The following is a 27,074-nucleotide window of genomic DNA, read 5'->3' on the forward strand; positions in this document are numbered from 1 at the left end:
GACACGGTGCTTCAGGATGTGAACGCTGCAGGTTGCGGACGTGCCTCCATCACGGCTTACGTCCGCAACCCGAGGTTCCACTCTAAAGATAGACGTAAGAGTAGCAACAGTTTGGCAATGGAATAAACTGTGAACTCTTTTTCCTTGCAAGATTATAGATAATTATTATTGTTTTATGTATTAAATCTGTATACCACCCTTCATCCGAAGATCAAATACAAAATGAGAACACAAAATAGACAATAAAAACAAACAAACCAATAACCCCACTCCCACAAATAAATTGAAAAGTTCATAGACTGTTAATCAGCCAAAGGCCTGGTTGAAGAGAAACGTTTTTGCTGATGCCTAAAAGATAGGTACTGAAGGTGCCAGGTGAGTTTTCCTGGGGGGAGCATTCCACAAATGGGGAGCCGCTGCAGAAAAGTCCAGTTCTCATTGAAGGAGCATATTACAATATAATTGTTCTATTACTGAAGGACATGCTTAAATGTTACATTGCAAATGGGCCTCTCGGAATGTCTAGCTTGTGCAGATAGAGATAAGGAACAAGGATTTCTTGTAATACCAGGATGAGGGAGGTTGCAGGAAGGAGGGAGAGAAGACCAAGACCTTATATAGTAATAGGAACTTATTGTAGGTTTCGATTTCCCAGAAATCAGGTGACTTACAAGAATTCAGGTGACTTACAAGAGATCAGGTGGTATTCTATTTTGCAAATCTATATAAAGGGGCGCACCCTGACTACTGTGTACAGGTTGCGTACTGATCGCCCTGTATCTTTGTTTTGCATATGCACACCAAAAAAAAATCCTGTTAATAACCTGCAAGAGCGTTTTGCCGCTTTGTGTGAATCTGTGCTTCAGGGACCCAAATAGCAGATATGTGTGGTCCTTCATCATGTTGCCCATCCTCTGAACCTCTTGTGGCGAAGGCACCGGGCCTCAGATGGTGATCACAGGGCCCAGGTCAGTTCGTATGGGGAGAGGTGGTCCTTGAGGTATTGCAGTCCTGAGCCATTAAATCTTTATAGGTCAAAAGCAGCACTTTGAATTGGGCCTGGAAGCTAATTGGCAGCCAGTGCAGTTGGGCCAGGATTGGCGTTATATGCTCAAACTGTCTTGCCCTGGTGAGCAGCCGAATTCTGAACCAGCTGAAGTTTCCAAACCATCTTCAGAGGGAGCCCTATGTATACCGTGTTGCAGTAATCGAACCTACAGGTTAGTAGAGCATAGACAACAGTAGTTTGGCTCTTCCTGCCCAGAAAACATTGCAGCTGGGCCACCAGCCAAATCTTATGGAAGGCACTCCACACCACTGAGGCCACCTGAGTCTCAAGTGACAGCAAAGGGCCCAAAAGTACTCCCAAGTTATGAACCCGCTTTTTCAGAGGAGTGTAACCACCCAGTAATAGTACCTCAGTCTTAGCTGAATTGAGCTTCAGTTTGTTGGCTCTCATCCAGTCCATATTGGGGACAAGACTATGGTCCAGCACATCCACTGCCACACCTGCAAATGTAAAGGAGAAGTAGAGCTGTGTGTCATCAGCATCTTGGTGACAACATAGTCCAGAACTCCGGATAACCCAACTCAGTGGTTTCATGTAGATGTTAAACAGCCTAGGGGATAGACTTGAACCCTACAGAACCACAAATTGAAGGTTCCACAGGGCAGAAGAACACTCCCCATGCATCACCCTCTGGAAATGACCATCCAAATAGGACCGGAAACACCACAAAGCGGTGCCACCCACCCCTAAGTCGGACAGCCACTCCAGAAACATTCCATGGTCGGCGGAATCAAAAGCTGCTGTGAGGTCAATGAGGATTAGCAATGATGCATTTTCCCTGTCTCTCTCCCAACAGAGGTCATCGTACAGGTGACCAAAGCAGTTGCTGTGCTAAAATGGCCTAAACAAGTGAAAAGGATCTAGAAAATCAGTTTCTAGATTGAAGAGAAGATTGAATGAGTATATCTACCAAAGGGGAGTTTCACCTCGGAGCTTGTCACCTCCAGAGTTTACAGTGTGTTTGCACTTGTTTGTGTTCCCATTTGATTTGTGAAGTCCACATCATGCTACCTTGAAACAACACTAATCTCAATGCTCCCCCATGTGAATTTGGGCTTATCCAATAAAGTTAATCCAATAAATTGAGGAAAATCAGGCACCAGACCACTTAGGGTCACAGACAAATCATGTCTGATAGGTCATTAGGTATAGAGTGGCATTCCCTAAATCTGGGAAATGGTGGTGCCTTAGATTTGGGATTTTTTGACTCCTTTGCTGAGCCCCACTCACCTTCGCCTGCCCCATTTCTGACATTCTTCACTCTTTGTTTAAGCCACAGAAGAGGTGAAATGTTCACATTTGCAGCCTCTGCTTCCATACCTGATACACCACATGACAGGATGCCAGTTGGCATGGAGTAACAGAAACACTGGCCAGGAGACATCATGTTTCTGTCTTGGTGGTTTAGAAAACACTGACCACTAACAAGATTTAAGGTTCAACGTGGGGCGGAGGGCCAGCAAAGAAATCACGTGAAATCAATAAACAAATGTAGATAACTGAAATAAACATTATAGTGGAATGTAAGAAAAAGGATATACTGTAAAACAAAACTGTGCAATACCATGACAACAGAAAAAGTATAACGAGAAATTTTTTTGCAAAAAATATTTTTATTTTGATAGATATAATGTATAAATCTTTGGTCTTTTTTTTCCTTTTATCATTTTCTTGTCTCTGCTTCAAACTTCTCTTTTTTAAATATCTTTTCGTTTTTTTTTCTTTTTGTATTTAGCTCAGTAATACTTACCTTCATTGTATGTTTGTATTTTAAACCAATAAATAATAAATAAATAAATAAATAAATCTAAAACAATCCTGTGAGATCCAGCAAATACCCTCGGGACATCTTGGTTCAACTTCACTGTAGAGGCCTAGTGTCACAATTTTCAGCATAGTCCCTGATTCTTACAGGGAGCATCAACTTTAATCCCATGAGGGCTTCAACTGTAGTTTCACGGTTTGACACCTGAGTGGGCTGAGTTCCAACGACATCTCCTCCCTGGAAACATTTGTTTGTATGTGCAAACACTGCAAAGTTTCAAGTTTGCTCAAAGTGGATCCATTAAAGAAGGGAATGTGCATTACAAAGATGCCTGCAAATGTGACATGAAGATTGGCAACACTGACCCCACTGTGTGGGAATCCCATGCTGATGACTCCAGTGCCTGGAGACAGTCAGGTTGCGCACCTGTAGCAGTGGCCAGAGAAGGAATGATCGCTGGGAGGGGGAAAGAGAGAAGAAACGCCATGCTGCATCTGCAGTAGCACAACCAGACACCTTCATCTGCCCCAGCTGCAACAAAACATGTCTCTCCTGCATCGGTCTCGACAGCCAGAGCAGGCACTGTGGCTTCCAATGGTTTGTCTTCACACCCAAAGGCACACTTCTCCATTATCTCCCATGACAGACGGATGTCAACCAATGGGGGGGGGGGATAAAAAAAATGGTCTCATTATGTACTAGCATCATCAGCAGGCAGATAAGTGCTTTAAAACTGAACTTTAGGGACATAATTAGGGTACCAGATGCTGGGGACAAATAACAGGGAAGAGTTATTGTCAGGGTCGGATTTAGGTTTGATGAGGCCATAAGCTACTGAAAGTAATGGGGCCCTTTATATGTCCAGCTGTCCTTTGTCAACAACAAATTGTAGCTGTTTTTTGTGTTGAATATATGCTATATGGTAATTTATGGACCTAATAGTATCTAAAGTCATTTGCACATGCAGAATGTAGGCACCCTATATATAGAAATGAGCAAACCAGTGATTTTCGGGAGCAGACTAGCAGGCGGGGCCCATTACTTACATCATAGGAGCCTACACAACACAAACCACTGTTGCTGGATGTAGGTTTTATTTTATTTTATCTTATATTTTGGAAGTGTACATCCAGGGTGTTTTTTTCCTTTAAATTTTTTTGGGGGGCCCCCAAGAGAGTGGGGCCCTGAGGTATAGCTTGTTTAACTTATACATTAATCTGGCACTGGTTATTGTTTTTCTGCTTTCTTGTGAGCTTCCCAGAAACTGCTGGCTGGCTGCTGTTGGACGCAAATGCCTGGACTAGACGGACTTTTGGTTTGACACTGCAGGGCAGGACGTACCATCTTGCCAGGTCTGCAGACAGCCTGGTATATTAGAAGCCAATTGTTTCTGCCTGTGTGTCAACCACTGAGCGCTCGTGGTGTGGTGACTGGCCAATGTGAAACGAGCATGGTTAGCCAGTTTGAAGATTTATCTCCTCTTCCTTTCTTTCTCTCTTTCTCCGGTCATTAAAAAAGAAAATTGGTTGGGGACGGCTGCTGACTTCAGTCAAACTGTGTGTGCTTTTTGGCTCATCACAAAGCGCTCTCTGCAGATACCGTGTGCTTTGGCAAACAGGACAGTCTGGGCTGTAGGATATTACACTGGCAGGGATACAAAACCTACCAGTTCCTGGAATGTAGATTGTCTGGCAGGGTGCTGATTAAGCAGGCCTTTCAATCTGCGCCCAAGACAAAGCCCCATAATAAGATGTTTTCAAGTTAGCTTGCTTTATGGCAGTGGCTGACATCCACAGCTGGGCCCCAGTGGATCCAGACCACTCAGGCTGTCAAACAGAAACCAAAAGTCTCTTCTCAAACGTAATGTGTTTGGAAGGTTAAATGGACATAACACTGTGATACTGCAGGCTTCAGTGGCGACATGTGCTGGGCTTCATTTTGTCTCCTTCCAGGAGAGACTATAAATCATTAAATACAGTTAGAGAGCCCAGTCCCTTCAGGAAGTTTGGAGGTTATTTAAAAGAACTAAAACAGAGGTTCACAAAATGTATAAAATGCAGGAGAGAGGGCTAGCAGACAAGTCCAAAACGATGCCTGTCCAAGAGAGTTATAAAAATCAGAGGCGGTGTCCAAGAAGGCTGTGAAAATCAAAGAATTTTTTGAAGTATTTTTTATTTTATTTTATCCATATAACCCAAATAACAAAATAGAATTCCATGAGACAAACACATAAAAACTGAACTGAACCAAACTGAGGCTGGCATGGGATGTTACATTCACAAGAAGAAATTATATATTTGCTTATCCAGATATTTGCAATAAGATACAGGCAGGTGGGTGGAGGGTACCATCATAAGAAACGAGAAAGAGGTGTGGGGCACATGACTTGCAAGATATACAGATACATAGACCTATAACCGAAACCATCAGAGGCACAAGGAGTACGAAGAATAAAAGGCCCTACGTTACGACAAGATTTTTTTCCAACTGATTAGATGTTACTTATACCAAATTTATTGAGAGTCTTGTGGAAGAGACAAAGGCAAATTTTCTGCTTTTAAATGTATCCAATAAAATCCCACCAAAATGAAACAAAAGATGTCGCCTTTGTTTCCCTCCCTCCTTTCTTTCTTTCTTTCTTTCTTTCTTTCTTTCTTTCTTTCTTTCTTTCTTTCTTTCTTTCTTTCCAAGCAGAAACTGTACTGAAAGCAAGACCAACATGACCACCCTGCAAGCACCCTGAGCACAGATTGTCATAGCGCAATGAAAAGGATGTATCTGCAGGAGTCCTGGCTGTTAAGTTGTGGGCGAACATATCAGACGACACAGCGATTCTTCAAACAGCTCTTCTTTATTCAGATGTCAGAACAGAACTGAGCTGAAGGGCTCAGTCAGCCTGCTTATATAGAGTTCCAGTACAACAGTTACTGTAGCAACTTTCTAAAACTATCCAATCACTGAATGCCATTTTCGATCCTTCATTTGCATACAAACTATCCAATCAGTGAACGTCACTTTCGATCCTTCATTTGCATAACTATCTACAGTATCCCCCTGCTGGCCCAGGGTGAGAACTTCCATACATAACACTGGCAATGTGCATGGTGGCAACAGCAGCATTTGAAGGAAGGGTAAGATCAGCATCAGTGCCTTTCCCCATCCCAGGAAATGCAATACCTCTACTGCTGGGATGACCAAGTGCAGATCTAGGGGAAAGCAATTAGTTCAGTCGCGGAGCTTCTAGAGTGCTGCAACAGGTGCCTCAACTGTGAAGTCCAATGGAAGGTGGAGGGGCGCCAGATTTTGGCGCCGCACATGGCACCTCTGAAATTTGAGACACCAGGTGTCCTGTGTCACCTGCCACTGCTGGAGACATGCATGTTCTCCTGCATTAGGTCTGACAACAACCCTAGGGACACAGGGAGCTGCCTTATAACGAGTCATACTATTGGTCCATTTAGCTCAGTATTTTCAGCAGTGAATGGCAGTGCCGTTACAAGCAGGGTTCTCTCCCAGCTGTACCTGAAGATGCTTGAGACTGGACCCAGGACCTTTTGCTCGCAGACTGTGTCACCGAATGAGCCTTGTCACTTCCCCAAAGTGCAGAAATTCTCCTAAATTAAATGCATGTTGCCCCTGGAGAAAAACTGATCTCAACTTTCAGGGCATAGGCTTCCATTTACTTGCTCTTCACAGCTTCCCCTACCTCGAAGCTCACAACAAGCAGAGACACTCGGTAGAGACGGAGCCATGTGTACACAGGGGAAAGGCCATAAATTGCTCAGCTGGACCCTTTTCAAACTTGAGGATGTTCCCGAAGGGAAGAGATCAGATGCGGATTTCTGCGTCAGATTGCCATCAAAGACTCTTTGGGCTTGGTTGTGTTAAATCTCTCTGCCACATGTCCCTGAGAGCAGGTTGCTTGCAAAGGTCAGTCTCTGAGTTTACTGCTGCAGCGGCAACTAAGAATTCTCAGCTGTTCTTGGCGCAGCCTTCAAGGTATGTAGTCTGGGAAATGTCATCTCAGCTTCTTTAAGGACTACAGTATCTTAGAAGCCTTTTCTAGGACTAAAAAAAGAGAATAAAAAGTCTTTGCTATTTTTATTTTTGTCCTCTTTCTGAACAGAAATGAAGCAAATGGGAAAAAATCCTTTAGCCTTTTGATTTCCTTAATCAACTTTTATTTTAATGTATTACTGGTTTCTTCTTGCTTATTGCAATAACTTTGCCTGATGGACTGAATCTCTGCAAAAACTCTGGGAAGTTGGTGAAGCTACCATAAGAAAATGGTACTAATTAGCACCCCTCTGACAGGTCCCTGCAATGTTTGGAATGGGATTTTTTTCCTGCAAAGATGGGGGGGGACAGGACTTTTCTTTTCTAGAACACCAGCAATAAATAAAATACCTCTGGAGATTTCACAGCTGGTCTTAGAAATTTAGCTCTGTATAAATGCAGCCTAGCTAAACTCGTTCACTCCTGCTCTGAGTAAAGTTTTCTCTGGGTGTCTTTCCAATCGCCTTTTCCATCTCTGATGACATTCCTCCCCACCCCCACCCCCAAGGAAAGGCAACAAATAAAACCGAGTCTCTTCCTTTTCTTTATATACACACAGAAGCCGGAAGGAAAAATATTTGCCATATTGATTGCCCTTCGAAATCAAAACTAGAGACTCAGAAGGAAAAAGTGTGCAAATCCTAAAATGACTCTCTTGCATGTGCACTTATATTTTACTGGTTCGGTCTTCTGGATGATGCAGAAATCCAGCTCCTCCATGCTGCCCAATACTACTGAGGTCCTTTACCCAACCAGTAGCACTGAGGCAGGCCATACATCTGGCCTGGGTGTACCAAGGACTCGCAGGAAACGTTATATTTCCCCCCGGGATATGAGCGCGCTTTTGGACTACCACAACCAAGTGCGGGCACAAGTGTCTCCACCAGCGTCTAACATGGAATATATGGTGAGTTTCCTTTGTGCTTGCTTCTGATGGTGGGTGGGAAGGAACAATGACCACTGAGATGTTATGCAAAGTAAATATGGCACCTGTTTAGTTCCTTTGATGCTTATACATCCACCAGCACCTCAATGCTCCAGGAACATACAAAGCTGCTATATACTCAGTCAAACAGTTAGTCCATCTACCTCAGTATTGTCTACCCCAACTGGCAATGGATCTCCAGTGTTTCAGACCTTCTGCATTCATATCAGATGCTCTACCAATGAACTAAGGCCTTTCCCTTGTCATTCATATTTCTGAAAATCTACTACATATACTTTGAAGGAGGAGGAAAGGAGCAACAGTGTCAGAGAAGCAGTGTGGTTGGGCTGCCTTGCAGCTAAGCATTTGCGAAGAACTTACCTCAAGCAGAGCAATTTTTCCACAGGGATTTGTTTAAAGCGGCACACTAGATTATTGATTGTGTTTTGTTTGGTGTTCTGCTGAGCGGCGAATGTAGGATGAGGTTATGTCTTTTTGAGGTTCAAGCACCTAAAGACAACGATAGAGAAAGCAAAAGGTTTCTTTGCAGAGATTACAGCTCGCTGAGAGATGAGAGCAAGGAACACGCACTCAGAAAAAAAGCTGTTGTTGTTTTTACAGAGCACAGTAAAGCATCCTCCTGCGTTTCAATAATGCAGCCCACAAATGGCATTCTTTTATAAAGTTACAGGGTGGAGACTTATGAACACGGAGAAATGAAATGAAAAGCCCACAGTTTCAAAATATCAAGGTCCTTACTGAAGTAAGAGCAAGTTACCTTTCAATGAAGCCCGTTTCAAGCTCTTCTCTGGAAAAAGGAGGGGCAGGGAAGGAGCCAGCAGAGAGCAGAGTCTTCAGATAGCCCAGAGAGTGTCCTTGGCAATGCCCTTAGCAACAGTTCCGGCCCAAAATTGCAATACTGCCTGAGGGAAAAATCTTCAGTGTTTTAGATAATTCCGCATTAAAAAAAGATAAAGGGACTCCTGACCATTAGGCCCAGTCGTGGCTGACTTTGGGGTTGTGGCGCTCATCTCGCTTTATTGGCCGAGGGAGCCGGCATACAGCTTCCGGGTCATGTGGCCAGCATGACTAAGCTGCTTCTGGCGAACCAGAGCAGCACATGGAAACACCGTTTACCTTCCTGCCGGAGCGGTACCTATTTATCTACTTGCACTTTGACGTGCTTTCGAACTGCTGGGTGGGCAGGAGCTGGGACCGAGCAACGGGAGCTCGCCCCGTCAACGGGGATTTGAACCGCCGACTTTCTGATCAGCAAGTCCTAGGCTCTGTGGTTTAACCCACAGCACCACCCACATCCCTCTAATTCCGCATTAGGCTCATTCTTTAGCTACTTGCATATCACCACTTTTTGGGAGCCTGGTTCACAGTGCAGGGTCCCAGTGTGGCATAACGGTTAGAATGTTTGACTAGGAGCTGGGAGAGCGGGGTTCGAATCCCCACTCAGCCATGAAGCTCACTGGGTGACCTTGGGCCAGTCACCATCTCGTAGCCTAACCTACCTCACAGGGTTGTTGTGAGGAGGAGAGCCATGTGCAACACCTTGGGATCCTTGGAATAGAATAGAATAGAATAGATATTTATTACGGCCATAGGCCCATACAGATAAAAACAAGACATAAATAACAGCTTATGCACGTGGGAAAAAACAGCCGCTAAAACATCACTATAACAATAAAATACTGTAAGATGGAATGACATACTGCGCCTTAATTAGCTTGTAGTGCTCCTTGGCAGCGCTTTTGGGTAAGGACAGCGACCAGAAACTTAGCCACTTTCAGGGTCGTATGGATATCCTTATCCTGCAGGATTTGGGCAAGGTGGAATTTTGGTGGGGTACCCTCTAGCTTCTGTATGATTGATCCCAACAAATTTGCCCGTGGCACATTGAACAAGGGGCAAGTGAACATAATGTGCTGAAGCGACTCCGGCGTCTCCCTATCACATTCGCACATGGCGGAGGCTTGTCCCTTTGAGAATCTATGTCTCAGGACATTAGAGGGAAAAACGTTAAACCTCGCTTTGGTGAAGGCCAGCCTATGGGCAACAGACGAAAGGGAGGAGAGGTATGATGAAACGCAGTAAGTTAAAGTGATACCAATGTTCTGGGGCGAACAAACACCTCCCCCCAGCGTATAGTTTCGCTGTAAATCAATGTCATCCAGTCTTTGGCAGATCAGTCTTTGAGCAGTGATTTGATCTAGATTAAGGGAATCTAAGGGAGAGATTCCGTAACTCAGGAGTTTGGCATGAATTCTACTAGTCCAAAGGCTGGAGAATTCATCTCGCCATAAGCATTGGACAAGGTAATGGTCTGGTAATCTGTGCCACAATGATAACCAATAATTGAAGACTTGCTTCCACAGGCAAGTTTCTAAGGATGCAATCTTCAATTCTAGTCGCGTGGGTGCGTTGCTTACGCACAGGGGGAGCATTAGGAGCCGACGTAGGAATTGGTTTTGCAGAGTCTCAAGAGGAGCAAGGTCTGTCATCACGGCCCAGAGCAGGGCAGCATAAGCAAGCACGGGAACCACTTTTGCCTTGAACACCTTTAGGGCCGAGGGAACATGCAAAGCTCCATCCGAAAAGAAAAATCGGATCCTTGGAAGACAAAGGTGTTATATAAATGCAATAAAATAAATAAAAATAAACTCCATGTAACTCTAGCATGCTTGAATCTAATTGGTGCATGAGAAGGGGCATAGGACGCTGATATAGGGGCAGAGGCATCTCTAGGGTGCCTTGGCAAGGAGCTGTGCCAGCAATAGCCACATTAGAAATTACTACCTTTTATGCATCCCAAGTAATTGAAGTGTCTGGAGTGAGGGAAAGGAGAGAAGGAAGGGCAGAGAAAATGCACCCCTTTGTCCTGCAGTACAAGAAGGACGGGAAACTTCTCCCACATTTGATCTTGCTGTGGCAGCGGTGACACGTCATCACAGACATATACGTCACAACTCCATGGTCTCTAGCGATCTACCTTCACACCGCCTTGCTATTTCTCCTGTCTCTCATCCCCTTTCACTTTGTCTAAGCTCATTGCTTTACACAGATAACTGGAGACAGATTGCTGGAGCCAGTTTCACTAACTCCTAGGTATGCCTCTGCTTAGGAACCCTGCTGGAACCCTCCTTCCCCCAAAGTAATGGGTCTACAATTTCCTGCAACCCCATGATTTCTAAACCCCTGGTGTCCAGGATATCTCTGTGCATAGCCTCTCTTTCTCAGTATTGCTGCCACAGGCATGCATGGCCAGGGGGTGTAGCTTGTAGTCATGACCCCTTTCCCCTGTCCTCATTGGGCTGATTTAAACAGACCACCTGACAACTCAAGCAGCGCTTAAGAACTGACATGTGCACAAATAGCATTGTACGACTTCAGACAGTTCGCCTAGGGTGTTTATTTGTATTCTTTTAAACCCTATTTTGACTCGTTTTCATTGTCTGGTTGCAAATTACCTTGAACGTCTATGAAAGTGCATAAATTAAAACAACAACAATGCCGACAGGCTAAGCATGTTTGAATGCTCCCTCATGTGAGAAGACCATCTGAGCATGGAAAGTAAGCATATCAGGCAGAATGTTGGGCATGTCAGACTGACATGCTAGATTTCCAAGTGCTGGAAGATTTTCAGATGAAGTACCATTAGGCAGGTACTTTCCTAGTCTGAAGTGAAGCTGTGCTGTTTGACTTGCTATTTCTGAATCTACTAGCCTATGACACTATATCTTCCAAGGAACAACATTTATGCTTATGATATTTCTCTTGCCTGTATGGCATATATCTTGTTAAGTGTTTGAGAGATTGACTGAGCACTTTGTTTTACCTTGAGCAGCAGTAACTCACTGTCTGTTGTGTGTTCTTTCTCCCTCCCACCCCCCTGCCTCATATCGACTAGGTGTGGGATGAGAGGCTTGCCAGATCTGCAGAAGCCTGGGCAAAACAGTGTATATGGGACCATGGACCTCCACAACTGATGAAATTCATTGGTCAAAACCTTGCCATTCACTCGGGCAGGTAAGCAGTGTCTTCTGGGAATGCTAGGTCTATAGATGTTGCATGAAAGATGTTGCACTGATTGTACAAATGAACACCACTGCAAGTATACCTCTAAACAGCTGAGAGAGTCTTTTGTCCTGCCCTTCTTTTCATGGATCAAGTGGGCTATATTTGTTTTAAGGGATTTCTAAACAGTGCACAATGGACGCGAGTGGCGCTGTGGGTTAAACCACAAAGCCTAGGACTTGCCGATCAGAAGGTTGGCGATTTGAATGCCCGCGACGGGGTGAGCTCCTGTTGCTTGGTCCCTGCTCCTGCCAACCTAGCAGTTCGAAAGCACGTCAAAATGCAAGTAGATAAATAGGTAAACGGTGTTTCCGTGTGCTGCTCTGGTTCGCCAGAAGCGGCTTAGTCATGCTGGCCACATGACCTGAAAGCTGTACACCGGCTCCCTTGGCCAATAAAGCGAGACGAGCGCCGCAACCCCAGAGTCGGCCACGACTGGACCTAATGGTCAGGGGTCCCTTTACCTTTACCTTAAACAGTGCACAATGTAAAAAATTGGCATGTGTGCTGCAAAGGAAGCAAGCATGCTATCAACCTCAGTGTTGCCTCCACCTCACTCAAATATTATGGGTGGAATTCAGTGTAGCACTAAGGAGGTTGCTGCATCTGTGAAATAATTTCTACTTGCCTGACAGAGTGATCTCCCCTCTCCTCTTGCCAGAGTGGATTTAAGGGAGGCATGGGGAGTGTGTAAAGGAAGGCAAGTTTTAGGAAACCCTTTTTGCACTAGTTTCCCTTAACACTGATAATAATAATAATAATAATAATAATAATAATAATAATAATAATAATAATAATAATAATATCTTTATAGTCATTGCCCCCTTCGGGGACAACGAAATTACTTGCCTGCTCCATAAAAACACTAATTAAACAATACAGTATAATACAGCAAGGGAGATTAGATGACTTTCAAAGCTTCCCATTCAGGGCCGAGATCGCTCTGGAGAAGAAGCTGTTCTTAAGACGTCTCGTTCTTGTCTTCATTGTCCTGTTTCTCCGTCCCGACGGCAAGAGCTCGAAGAGACAGTGACCAGGATTCGATGGATCTTTTACTATGTCCAGTGCCTTCCTATTGAAGTGCTGTTTTCTGACAGCAATGGTAAAAAAAAAAGGCATTTAGGTCCAAGGTACATGTTACCAGAGATGACTTGACACACCAGTGTGTTGTGTGTCCCCCTGTGTTTTTGATAAATACATGTCATATAACATCAATGCCTAGGTTTCGTCTGCCCTTTCCCCCCACTTCAGTGGCTGTCTCTTGCAATGAGGGGGGGGGGGGGACACTAACACAAATACATCGTTCTAGATTCAGGTAGGTAGTTGTGCTGGTCTGACGCAGTCTATCCATCTATCTATCTATCTATCTATCTATCTAAATGTCCAGTAGCTCCTTAGAGACCAACTAAGTTTGTTCTTGGTATTAGCTTTTGTGTGCATGCACACTTCTTCAGAAGGCATCGTGTTTGACATGTGCATTGCAGGGGGTTAGACTAGATGACACTTGGGGTCCCTTCCAACTCTACACGTCTTTGATTCTGTCATTCATCATTCATTCATCATCATTTTATTTGTATGACGCCTTTCCATAGTTAAAACAATGTTCAAGGCGGTTTACAACATGACAAGATTTACATGATTACCAACATAACAAAAGTCATAAACAATAAATAAAACACATCAAAAAAGTACACAACCAAATGGAAAACAATTTCCACATAAATCATAAAATCTAAAACTAAGAACACAGTATTAATCAACCACAATTTAAAAGGACATATAGAAAAAATACTGTGGTACCTCAGGTTAAGTATGTAATTCGTTCTAGAGGTCTGTTCTTAACCTGAAGCACCACTTTAACTAATGGGGCCTCCTGCTGCTGCCGCGCCGCAGGAGCACAATTTCTGTTCTCATCCTGAAGCAAAGTTCTTAACCCGAGGTACTATTTCTGGGTTAGCGGAGTCTGTAACCTGAAGCGTATGTAACCTGAAGCATATGTAACCTGAAGCATATGTAACCCGAGGTACCACTGTAAAAGCAATTTAAAAACAAAAATGGAGCCCTCTCTGCCCAGCAGCAGTAGAAGCACTCCTTTATGGAGCCTGTCAGGCCCTGCCCCAAACCAGGAGGGGAGAAGCAAGGCAGGGCCCTTCAGGCTCCCAGCAGGTCAGTCATGCATCCTTTTCAACTCTGTGCTTACCAGGAAGAGGTGGGAAGCTTTGATGGTTGGAGGCATCTCCTCACCTTCCTGCATCACATAGTTTGGGCCTGGGGCATCTGTGCTTGGATAGGCAGGTTTCTTCACATTTGCATTGTGTGTGACCCTCTATAGGTACCGTTCAGCTTTGGACCTTGTGAAATCTTGGTATTATGAGAAGCACCATTACTCCTTCCCTTCCAAATGCAGTGGCCCTGTCTGCAGCCATTATACCCAGGTACAGTATATTCCTGTAAGAGACAAAGAAACAGTGGTTGTGGCTCAGGTAACAAATCATATTTGTTTTTAATAGCACTTTCCTTAGATGCTTCACATCCCTTGTTTCAACAAACCTAAATGAGGCCAACAATCTCCACCTCCCCCAATGCTGAAGGTTTGGGAGCTGAGAACGAAGGATAACGTTTTGCCTAAGGCAGACCAAGAGAGTTGGTGGGAGAGATTTGATGTGGACCGCGGACAATAGTCCCTGCTTTTAACTGTGATGCTGCACCAACATAATGGTTCATATCTCAGCAAGAGGGATGGGGCAGAAGTTCAGGAACAAGGAAGCTTCCCAAGAGATCATCTTCAGCCATGCTCTAGGGCAGGTGTGGTGAACCTTTGGCCCTCCAGATGGTGTTAAACCACAACTCCCACAATCCCTAGACACTTCGTGGGGCTGGTGGGAGTTGAAGCTGAGTCGCAGGTTTGCCAACCCTGTTCTGGTTCATACTAAAGAGAAGTATTTCTACCTCCATCGTTGCCAACCCTGGTCCTTTATATTGCCACTCACCACTGTCTGCCAACAATCCAAATGTACGGTCTAAACCTCGGCTTCTTCTCTGAAAGCATTGCCTGTTTTTTTTCCATTGTCCCATCCAGAACAGGAAAGGTTTTCAGTTCCAGCTCAGCTAGATGGCTGGAAGAAGAAAAAGAAATCGTCCACACAGGGACATGGAATGTTTTAAGTCACTATGATGAGGATCTGTTACTTAGACAAACAGCTTCTCTTCATGACCCAGGAGCACCCTTCTTAACATCTCATGGCCTCTGTCATTCCCTAACAAACCACAAGTATCTGTGAGGTTTTTTTTGTTTTTTAAAAAAACAACAACAAAAATGACAATGAATATATTTGCACCATATAGGGCTTTCTTGGGGTTTTATTGAGCATTTATCCTGGTTTACTTGCACAAAGTTTATGCGGAGGTTAGACTATGTCTGGTCCTGACTGAGAATTCATCCCAGGTTGCATATAGTCTATTGATCATTTTTTCACCTCACACTTTCCAGTGCTTTTCCCTGGATCTGTTCCACTGAGGCTACAGTGCAAATTAATCCTCTTCAATTGTGCAAACCTAAATTTCTGGCCTGTGCCTGAATCCTTTCCGCAAAGGGCAAAATATAGTCTGGGCAAACTGTAACCAAACAGATTTGTTATAGCATAAGTTTTCATGGTCTGGAATTTACTTCATCAGATGCCTGGACTTCCATCCTAAGTTTGCAGGTATATAAACATGAAAATGTTAGCAGTGAGAGAAACGTAATGCAAGAATTCAGACTGTGGCGATTGTGTTAAAGTTTAAATGGATATAAAGTAATTACAGTGACCATTCACAAACCAGTGCCGATGATGTCACAAACATCCTGGCCTCTTAAAAGTTAATTAACATACAGTAACATAAAAACTTGTTAACTTGAGGCAGGTTGCAAGTGATAGAACTGAACTGCTTGATAGTTCAGCGGTTCCATGCTGGAGATTTCCATCCCATAACTTGAAAACTATAAGGCATAGGAAGTTTTTATTCACACCACTGACTTTGACATGTGAAATAACCCAGTACAGCAATTTTATTCAAAATCTGAAATGTATATATATATATATATATGCAGGTTTTGGTGTCTTCGGGTGTCTTCCCGTGTAAGAGTTGGGGTGTCTAGGCGACGTTTCGACGAGGTCTCACTCGTCATCTTCAGGCTGGTGCTTTCGGCTTCTTGTTACTGGAACAGAGCAGGATCTCAGTGTTTGAGTTCCTATAAATACTGTTGAGGGGGTGTGGTGTATAGCCTCCAACGTTCTGGGCAGAGAGGAAGTTCCCAGGTTAGTGTGCCTTTTCTTCTTTTGTTCCTTAATTACTTGAGGGATATCTTGAGTGATTTCTTGAGTGATATTCTGAGTACCACTTAGGTGGGTCATTAAGTGTGGATTAGTTGCTAAAGCTTTCGTGTCTTGACCTCTTGAGCTTGTGAAGAGTTTTTCTGAGAAGATGGCTGTACTGCACTTAGTTGTGCTCTGGCTTGGCTTCGTGTATAGGGGCGAGCTGTGGTTTTGTGCCCTGTGCCAGCCAGATCTGTGTAGGGATTGCAGGGGGGTGCAGCATCCGGAGGTGCCACTATGGTTTGGCTACAGATTGATTACAGACACCATCCAGTAGCCAAACCATAGTGGCACCTCCGGATGCTGCACCCCCCTGCAATCCCTACACAGATCTGGCTGGCACAGGGCACAAAACCACAGCTCGCCCCTATACACGAAGCCAAGCCAGAGCACAACTAAGTGCAGTACAGCCATCTTCTCAGAAAAACTCTTCACAAGCTCAAGAGGTCAAGACACGAAAGCTTTAGCAACTAATCCACACTTAATGACCCACCTAAGTGGTACTCAGAATATCACTCAAGAAATCACTCAAGATATCCCTCAAGTAATTAAGGAACAAAAGAAGAAAAGGCACACTAACCTGGGAACTTCCTCTCTGCCCAGAACGTTGGAGGCTATACACCACACCCCCTCAACAGTATTTATAGGAACTCAAACACTGAGATCCTGCTCTGTTCCAGTAACAAGAAGCCGAAAGCACCAGCCTGAAGATGACGAGTGAGACCTCGTCGAAACGTCGCCTAGACACCCCAACTCTTACACGGGAAGACACCCGAAGACACCAAAACCTGCATTCCTGTACCCGTGAAAATCTACGAAAGCAAATATATATATATATATATATATTTAAAATTGTGACAATCTGTCACAACTGAACCACCCCAATGAAGAAGATAACAGTGGTTACCTAGACCTTTTGCTGGTTGCAGAGGAGACACCCAACTGTATGTCTGCCCGTGTATGTGAGTGCTCCTCCAGATCATAGTAATGTGATAACATTGGAAAAAATGCTACAGAACTACTGCTAAAGCAGAATGATCTGTAGACAGTCCAGTATATGTAAATCCACCACTAAATGTACTTTTTATTGCATCAATGACATGTTGCAGAATACACCCAGGAAGGAAAACTTCCTTCAGTCTGGAGGGGCCCTTGATATTAGTTGGCCCTGGGTGATGGAGAGAATGGTCCACCTGGGGCTCTGAGATCTCCTTTGCCTGCCTGCCTGATTCTCCTGATCCTTCTCACAGAGTAGCTGATGTTGAACAAACAGCACCTCAAGGAAAGGGAAAGCCCTTTCCTGCCTCCTTCGCAGTGAGTCATCTCTGTGGTGACAAGATGTTTCTGAAACATCTGGCACCTCGGTGAATACATCCCCTTCATTTGCTCATCCCCAAGTATGAGTGGCCAGCCAAGGTGGGAAACCGTCTTCTCCCACGTGGTCTGCGGCAAAGCATTTCCAACCCATAATGAACAGTGTTCCTCACATCTCCAGAATGTTCTGCTCTTGTCTCTGGAAATACCCAGCCCCACATATTTGTCTGGGTGTCTGTCTGGTTCCTAGACACCTTTTTCTCCATTTTCCTGAAGGTTCATCTGTCTCATTTCCAGTGTGTTGTGTCTGGAGAAATGGCAGTGAAGAGACAGGAAGCAGACTAGAAAGAAGAGGAAGAAGGAAAAAATGAACACCTGCTTCTTAAAAAAATTAGAATTATATTCAGCTGCTTGGGGGTTGCACATCTGCTTTGGGGCTGGGAAGGATTCCCTGTCTGAAACCCTAGAGATCTGCTGTCAGTGTGGACAATACTTAGGTGGATGGACGGATGTTTTGATTCAGTATAAGACAGCTTTATATCTACATTCATGCAATTAGCAATTTTGTGGGTGGCTTTCAAAAAGAAACCTCAAGATGCAGGAGACCCTTGGGACCCTGGTTTGGGGTGGTCTTTAACTCTTTCTCTCTTAATGCTGTCTGCTACAGACTGTCCAGCTACAGAAGCCTTTGCATCCTCCAGATGTTTTGCATGGAGCTTATGGGAGCTGTAGTCTAAAACATATGGAAGGCACCAGGCTGGGGAAGCCTGAGCGACACACATGCAGTTCTGACACTTAAATTTTTTAGCCATTGATAGACCATGCCTTCATATAAAGGTAAAGGGACCCCTGACGATTAGGTCCAGTCGTGGCCGACTCTGCGGTTGCGGCGCTCATCTCGCTTTACTGGCCGAGGGAGTTTCCGGGTCATGTGGCCAGCATGACTAAGCCACTTCTGGCGAACCAGAGCAGCGCACGGAAATGCCGTTTACCTTCCCGCCAGAGGGGTACCTATTTATCTACTTGCACTTTGACGTGCTTTCGAACTGCTAGGTTGGCAGGAGCAGGGACCGAGCAACGGGAGCTCACCCCGTCGCGGGGATTTGAACCACCGACCTTCTGATCGGCAAGTCCTAGGCTCTCTGGTTTAACCCACAGCACCACCCGCATCCCATGCCTTCATATACTTAAGGCAAAATACCATAGTCATGGATGTGCCCTAACAAGGACAAATATTCTGGTTTCAGGTTTGCCATTTTCTTATAATAACTGGTTTATTGTGTCTCAAACAGATGGTGTGGGCTTCTAGCAACCGAATTGGCTGTGCCCTCCATACGTGCACCAACATCAATGTGTGGGGCAGCACGTGGCGCCGAGCAATCTACTTAGTGTGCAATTATGCCATCAAGTAAGTAAACTGGGGCAGGGGGTTCATCCTGGAAAACACAGCAACTTTGGGGCAGAGTAGAGGCAGAAAGCTGGAAAGCTACCTAGTACAGAAAGTCCACTGGTGGACTGCGGGACATTTTCTGATGAACGGTCTAGTGCAGGGCTGGCAAATGCGTTGCTCTCCAGGTGCTGTTGGACTCCAACTCTCAACAGCTCCAGCCCTCATGGTCATTGGTCACAGATGATGGGAGTTGTAGTCCAGCAACAACTGGAGGGCTACAATCTCCCCATCTCTGGTATAGAGAAACTGAAACTTCACATGAGAGTTCCAATGGTGGGGTAGGAGGTATGTGTAGAAGCAATTCGTGAGGTGCAATATTCGATAGGAAGACCTGGCCAGAGGAGAAAGGGTGAACCGCCGCTCCCCTTGCCACTCCTCTTTGAAAAAATATGTCCTCCCAAAGGACATTGAGGCATTCTTTCAATACAAGGAGGGATACATAGTATGTTCTTTGGTATAGCTGGGTAGATGACCGTGCACATTAATTTACCCTAAAGCCCAAATTTCCAAATTGTGCACCAGATACAGGAAATTAGATAATGCTGCCTTCCCCAGAGTTGGCTGATCTCAGTATCTCTGCCTGATTTATTGTTATGCTATCTTCAAGTCAATCTCTCTTGCGCATGGGTAAATGCTGCTGTGTGTCTGCACCGTTCCTGATACAGACATGCAGCAGGTTCATCTTGGTCGGGGGTAAGCAACCTAAGGCCCATGGGCCACAAGCGGCCCACGGGGGTTGTTTAACTGGCCCCCGAGCATCCCCCGAACTGAGCCGCCCACTCGACGAGTCCCTGCACGCTGCGTTAAACCAGTGCAGCACGGCATGGGGACTCACTTCTGCGGTGCTGGAAATCACATCTGTGCATGCTCAGATGCCGGAAATTATGTCTGTGCAAGCTGAGGTGCCATAAATTGTGGCCGTGCACACTCACGATCCAGCCCACAGAGGGATCTCAGCTGGAGTGAACCGGCCCAGGCGAGGTAAACCTTACCAACCCCTGATCTTGGTCATCTGCATGCTATCCCTTGCTTTTTCCTGTAGGACTAATTGTGGTTGTTAACAGTCATCAACAGGTTTACCATACCCATTGAGTCCATCACCCATCTCCTACTACCCTTCTGAGAAAAACCTCACCCTCCCACTATATATAAGGGTCTGGTGACTTCTGGTACAGTGGACGCTCGGGTTGTGAACATGATCCGTGCGGGAGGCATGTTCACAACCCGCAGCGTTCACAACCCGCAGCGCCATGTCTGAGCATGCACGGGTTGTGATTCGGTGCTTCTGCGCAAGTTGCTGAGACCCAGAAGTAACCCTTTCCAGTACTTCCTGGTTTGGCAAGGTGCACAACCCAAAAACGTGCAACACAAGGTATGACTGTATCTGAAGAAGTGTGTGTGCACACGAAAGCTTATACTCAGAACAAACTTAGTTGGTCTCTAAGGTGCTTCTGGACAAGTTATTTATTTATTTATTTATTTATTTCGGCTGCGTCAGGCCAACACGGCTACCTACCTGAATGCAGCAGGTTCAGTTACCCCCAGACATGACCTCTGTTGCTTCAGTCATTAGTCTAGGCTTGCTCTTCTAGGCATGCGCAGATCAGTGATTCATGCAGAAACATAATTCGTTTATGGAACTTACCGTATTAACTGTGTTAGAGGGCTTTAAAAGGAGATAGGACAAATTAATGTTGAGTGAGGTCTATCAGTGGTGGCTACTAGTTATGATGGCTCTATGCTACCTCCAAAATCAGAGACAGTTTACCTCTTTGAATGTGGGCATCAACAAAGGAAGAGGGCTAGAGCCTCAACACTTTGGTGCTTGGGTCCCTAGAGGCATCTGGGTGGCCACTGTAGGAACAGAATGCTGGACGAGGAGAACTTTTGGTCTGATCTATTAGGGCTCTTCTTATGAGCTGCAGGTGGACTCCTCAGAGATCAGGTAACTCTTATTCAACTGAATAATGAAACAAGCATAAGAACATAATAGATAGCCGGGTGTATGGTGGGTAGGCAGCCCTTTGGGAGGGTGTGCTAAGAGTGACGTGTGACATCCAAGTGTCCAGCAATGAAACAAACATGTCTCATGCCTCTTTTTCTCTTTCCAGGGGAAACTGGGTGGGAGAAGCACCTTACAAAATGGGGAGACCTTGCTCAGCCTGCCCACCTAGTTACGGAGGAACCTGCAGCAACAACATGTGTTACTCAGGACTCAAATCCAATAAAGTGAGCTGGTTCTGAACCAGGCATATGGGCTCTGAGCGCCAGCACAGATCCTCTGGAAATGACAGAACCGCAGAAGCGTGGCACCGTGTACAGCAAATTGTAAAATAAGTTGATTATTTATGCACATGAAGTCTTTGGCTGCTGCTCTTTCCCTTTCATTTGGAACCTCTCCCATAGAAGTTTCAAGTATATTTCTTCTCATGACTATATACAGGTATATCTATATATATAAAGGGCCTGCATTTGACATTCCCTATTGTTTTCTATAGGGAAGAGGTTCTTAAACTTTGCTGTAGTTGTGTGTTCTTACAATATTTGTTTTACATTGTACCCACCACATGGAAGCCCATTTCAAGGGCTTCTCAGTTTTTGTTATGTCAAAACAACTAATTGTTCTGGTGCTGCTTCTCTCAGTGTTCCTTGCAGCTAGAAAACAAATCAGCACATTTTCAAGGTAAGAGCAGTGTTGGAAACTCCCACTGTTCTAGGCACATTTTGCGAGAGGGAATTTCATTAGTACAGCGCCTAAGATTTCAGATTGAAACTGCAGAGTGGAATGAAAGGAGGATCTTTTTCTGCCTCCCCACTTCCAGCCACTCTCAGAAGACTGGAAGTATGGCTTCTTTCTTTCTTTATTTTCTGTTTGCAGTCTTCAGATGAGGACTAGACCATGTGAAAAATGGACATAATATTTTAGCTGCAGTTCATTCATTTTCAGCTTTGTATTCTCGTTATAAAAAAGCGCGCCTAGACATTCCCTTGTTGCACCCATAACCTAGGTTTAAAGTGCCCTTTAGCTCCTAGCTTTCATATCTCAGTTTCTAACACTGGGTAAAATAGGTGGGTTTTGACCCCAACTCACCACTATCTAGGTCCTGTAGCACACACACAACCCTCCGTGTTATCAAACTCCCATCAGCCCCGGCCAAAATGGCCAATGGTCAGGAATGCTAGTCCAACATCAGGAGGGCCACAGGTCCTCCACCCTGATTTAGGCACCACATGAACTATTTTAACAGCGTCCCTCATCCAGTTTCCTGACTAGTTCTAAAGCAAGTGTAATGCTCTCATAATTTATTCCTCCTCCTGTGAGCATATTTTCATACCTGATTAAATCTTCCCTGTCTATGTAACCATCATAATTGTTAAATTTGATAATTGCCTTCTCCCAAAGCATTTACTATAGTCAAAGTTTCTTTAGCAAATGTTGACTAAAGCCTTTTGCTTTGGTTACTCTCTTAAACAACTCATAAAGCGATCAGTGGGATGGCATTACTATAAAAGCTATGGGGCTGGCATAACTCTGGGCCCACTTTGTGGGGATGGTTAAGGAAACAGGGAGCTCAAATCTCTCTGTATGTTCAAATCTCTACTGTAAACATCCCATTCATCCTTCCATAAGTAGTCGTCTTCTTCTTCTTCTTCTTCTTCTTCTTCTTCTTCTTCTTCTTCTTCTTCTTCACAAGACTGCAATAAATTCTTTGGTTCCCAAACCACTTGCGTATTTCTTCTTTATTTGAAAATGTAGCTCAATAATCCTATACACTAGCTGAAAGCAGGTACCTTCATTCATAAGACGTATGATCACAAGCTGAACATGAGTCAGCAGCGCAATGAGGCTGCAAGGAAAAGGCTAATGGATTGCAGGCTTTGCTAATGGAATCATGGTTTCCAAGTCAGGAGAAATAATAGTTCCAATTCAGTCTGCACTGGTGAGACTTCTTCTGGAGTACTCTCATTCAGTTCTGGGCAATGTATTTCAAAAATGATATTGACAAAATGGAAAGCGTTTAGAGGATGGCAACGATGATAGTCAGGGGTATTTAAAAAGTAAGTCCTATGTGGAGTGGTGGACTTAATTGCATTCTTTAAATCCCCAAAGAACTGTTGCATAGACAAGATCCAACACAAAAAATGGGACTAAACCTAATGGGCTTTAGTTACAGGAGGTTAGATTTGGGTTCAACATTAGGAGAAACTTATTGATGTTGAGAGCAGTTTGACCGTGGAACCAATTGGTGTGTGTGTGTGTGAACACTTTTTGGCTCTACAAACCAGATCTGTATTAGATTATATTAAATACATAAATAAAAGTTCACATTGATCCTGAAGCGAACACCTTACAAGACCCAGCGGGCTTCTTTCAACTAAAATATAACTTTTAAAACCCATGGGGTCCTAAGTTATTTATTTGGCTTAGGTGACAAAAATTAGGGTTTGTTTGATTTTTGTAGGTGTGACAGGCAAGGGATGCAGGTGGCACTGTGGGTTAAACCACAGAGCCTAGGACTTGCTGATCAGAAGGTCGGCGGTTCGAATCCCCGCGATGGGGTGAGCTCCTGTTGCTTGGTCCCTGCTCCTGCCAACCTAGCAGTTCGAAAGCACATCAAAGGGCAAGTAGATAAATAGGTACCGCTCCAGCGGGAAGGTAAATAGCATTTCTGTGCGCTGCTCTGGTTTGACAGAAGCGGCTTAGTCATGCTGGCCACATGACCTGGAAGCTGTACGCCGGCTCCCTCGGCCAGTAAAGCGAGATGAGCGCCGCAACCCCAGAGTTGGTCACGACTGGACCTAATGGTCAGGGGTCCCTTTACCTTTACCTTAGGTGTGACAGGCACAGGAGTCCAGAGAGAGCAAAAAGTTGGCAACTCAAGTAGACAGGAAGGAGCCAACCCTGATTCCCCTTCTACTTGGGGCTCTTGCCATCCTCCCTGCTTTTCCTAATAACTGCCTTTCTCCTCAACTGCCATGTCCTTTTGTGACATCAGTGGCAGTCTGTTGCTAATGGCAACAGCTAGGGAGGCATCAGCGCAGCCTCCCTAGGCCTGACAATTGTGGGGGCACCTCAGCCGTTAGTTTATTGTTAACAATATTTACAGCCCATGCTTCATGTGTACTAATGGGGAGAGGGGGGTCACGCCATAAACTCATATATTTGACCTTCCATTATCTGTTCTTGAAGAATGGACAGTACAGGTCTGTACTTAGAAGAAGGAAAGCCTCTCTCACTTCAGAGAGCCCTGTGGTTCTCTTCATTGTTTTTAAGTGTGGTCTTGAGAAAGCTTCACTGCCTTCAGACATCTCCAAACACAAAATGAGGGGTATCTGACAGCATCACCCAGTTACCTCCACCAGCTTCTTCCTGGCAACTTCAGCCACTAACTTCAGCCTGCCAACTTCCACAGGTGTCATCTATTCAAAAATATCCACCGGTTTCCTTTCACACATCACATTCACATAGGGGGAAGTGGGGCAGATTGATGCAGAAAAATTCAACCTCATATTTTATGTAACAAAAATGAGTCAAATAATAAAATTTTTGGCTTGATGCATGGCATAACTAATCAATATTATAATAGCAATCCAAAGAACCATTAAAGTTAGAAGATAATGAGAATATAATGAACTTCAGTAAAAAAAATGGGTTTTGCATCATTCTGCCCCACCTACGGGGCACTTTGATACAAAGCGTAAATTGTATGAGAATGGTAATTATTTGCAAAAATTTAACGAAAAAGCAATTTTTATTGTGAGAGATCATAATCAGCCTTACAATTTGTTGTTTAAAATCTAAATTACATATCAAAACTAACAGTGCTTCACACGTATCATATACTTTATGGCAGGTTTTCTTAACAAAACATCAAAACTTATGCTAATCTTTCCTCAAACACCTATCCATTTTTAAAAAAAACTTTGGAAAAACTTAAAAAGTATAAGAACTCACATTAGGTAGTCAAAAAATAGTAATTTAAACAAAATGCTTATAAAAAAATAAGATAATTACTTAACCTTTAGTTTCTGTTGCACATTATTATATCCACTTAAGTCAATAGAAAAAGTATAAAGAGATGTTCGAGATTTGCCCTTTGGGAAATTTGGTTTTGGCAACGGCAAAACAACATCCTTGAAATCAATGTTTGCCTTATCTTCTACAATGGGGAAAACAAACATACAAAATCCTGTTTTTTTCCTGAGATATGACATTTGATAATCGGTCATATTATATTTAGAAATGACTTTGGCCACGTAGTAAACAACAGTTTTTTTTCTTTTCAAATTAAATGGGTTTAGAGATTTCATGCAAACTTGTATATTGGGGCACTAGTGTATACTAGCGGGGCACTTTTATATGTATCAATGTGCCTCGTGTCTTAGTGTATCAAAGTGCCCCAATGGACATTTTCAAAAAAACTAACAATTATTAATAAAACCACTGCATTTATTTAAAAATCACATGTAATCCTGACTACAGAGTGGAATAACTTACCTTTGGTATTTTTAAATCTTAACTAAACAACGTAAAACAGCTTTGGAACACTTTTACATTTCACGTAATTTTTTAGTTGGCCGTGCTAAAAACACACCTACTCTTGTCAAACCCCAACGTCTAACTGGCGGGCGTTGCGGTCGCAACTGTTGTACTCACACATGTATAGACACGTTTTAGGGATGTCGCGACACAAATAACATTTTTTTAAAAAAAAACAACACATTATTTAAGGTAGAAAAGGACAAGATGAAATTATACAATTGAATATAAATATAGATGGGAGACGGCTATGTATAGTGAATACTTATCTACTTTAAAAAAATTTCACCTATGATCTTTTTCTTTTACTTCTTTATTTTTTCTTTGTTCTTTTTTCCTTTTTTCTGATATCTTTCATTTCACTCCTTTGTTGTGAATAGCATTTTATAGAAGTATAAATAACTGTAAATATGAAGAGAGACAAAGTATTCTCTAATTTTTTTTCCTTGGTTATATGTATTTTCCTTTTCTTTTGTATTTTCTTTTGTTGTAAATATGTATGTTTTCTAATTTGTACTTAATAAAAATTATTTTAAAAATTTCCTCAATATTGAAATATTGTTAGTGTATCAATGTGCCCCGTATATCAATGTGCCCCACTTCCCCCCTACATTCACCTGAACCACGTTTGAAACTTCCCATTCATACACACAAGCAGACATCTGCCAACATCCATGAAGAATGCCAATGGACATATTCACTCATCTTTCACTCTCCATTCACATATACTCCCCACAGATATCCACCGGCTTCTGTCAACCAGCTTCAAAAGATGAATGTCAACCAGCTTACATCCACAAACATCAGCCTGCTTCAGCCTTGTGGCACCCGCTGGTTCACTAATGTGAACTCCACCGGTTTCTACCTACCAACATTTGCCAGCTTCTGCTAGGTCCATTACTAGACACCAGCCAGCTTCCAATTGTGGGTATCAGCCATCTTCAAGCTACGATCCTGCTCAGCACGTAAGCTTGCCTTACTGTCACTCCATAGCATTCCACTGCCTCTGTCCTTCTGCCACTTCTTGTTCTTCAAGTGGAAGAAGACCAGGCAGTGCTGAAGGTCACAGCTGTTGTCTGCTGTGTTCTGCTAGGGTAGAGGAACAGGCCCACCTTTATATCCACTCAGGCTTTTGTGATGTCACAGGTAGTCCATAACCAACAGCAACAACTGAGGAGGTATCATCATAATCTCCTCAGGCCTCACTATTGTGTTTCTATCTCAGCAGTAATTGATATATGTGCTTGTTTATTATTAAAAATATTTAAAGACCACCCATAATCTGTACTGATACCAGGGAGGGCACACCATGAAAAATGTCATAGGGGGACCATTTTCAGCAAAAGGGCTACATTCCCTTGTAGGGAACCCAACAGGAACTGGGTGCAAGTGGAGGGTCAGAGGCAGAGGAGAGAGATACAGCACATGTGTTACAGACTTCCCAACTTTCACAAGATATATTGCACTTATATTTGATTTGTAGTAATTATATCCAAATTCTTATCTACTGTATACT

At 43.8% G+C, this 27,074-nt stretch overlaps 1 protein-coding gene and 1 long non-coding RNA gene across 2 annotated transcripts; one reads left to right on the forward strand and one right to left on the reverse strand.

Annotated features, from left to right (window-relative positions):
• Positions 1–819: 819 nt before the first annotated feature.
• Positions 820–18,863, reverse strand: LOC310709131. Its single transcript, XR_014527337.1, has 7 exons — positions 18,745–18,863; positions 17,741–18,392; positions 14,889–15,014; positions 14,099–14,346; positions 8,197–8,325; positions 1,418–1,509; positions 820–1,214 (listed from the first exon to the last, which is right to left on the reverse strand). It is a non-coding gene; the product is annotated as an uncharacterized lncRNA (long non-coding RNA).
• LOC310709092 (peptidase inhibitor R3HDML-like) lies at positions 5,930–23,398 on the forward strand. The gene is made up of 6 exons (XM_083508280.1): positions 5,930–6,833; positions 7,450–7,797; positions 11,732–11,850; positions 14,231–14,333; positions 18,860–18,975; positions 21,129–23,398. Exons 2-6 carry the CDS (start codon positions 7,537–7,539, stop codon positions 21,259–21,261), a joined length of 732 nt encoding a protein of 243 aa, XP_083364406.1. The 5' UTR covers positions 5,930–6,833; positions 7,450–7,536; the 3' UTR covers positions 21,262–23,398.
• Positions 23,399–27,074: the final 3,676 nt, after the last annotated feature.

Source organism: Podarcis liolepis (genome assembly GCF_965112155.1).
Source record: "Podarcis liolepis genome assembly, chromosome: 6".
Classification (NCBI taxonomy): Eukaryota; Metazoa; Chordata; class Lepidosauria; order Squamata; family Lacertidae; genus Podarcis; species Podarcis liolepis.

Coding starts and splice junctions, on each gene's coding strand:
- LOC310709092 (XM_083508280.1), top strand. CDS start 7,537: ATGACTCTCTTGCATGTGCACTTATATTTTACTGGTTCGGTCTTCTGG. Junction 11,851..14,230: donor CTTGCCATTCACTCGGGCAG/GTAAGCAGTGTC, acceptor GACCCTCTATAG/GTACCGTTCAGCTTTGGACC. Junction 18,976..21,128: donor GTGTGCAATTATGCCATCAA/GTAAGTAAACTG, acceptor TTCTCTTTCCAG/GGGAAACTGGGTGGGAGAAG.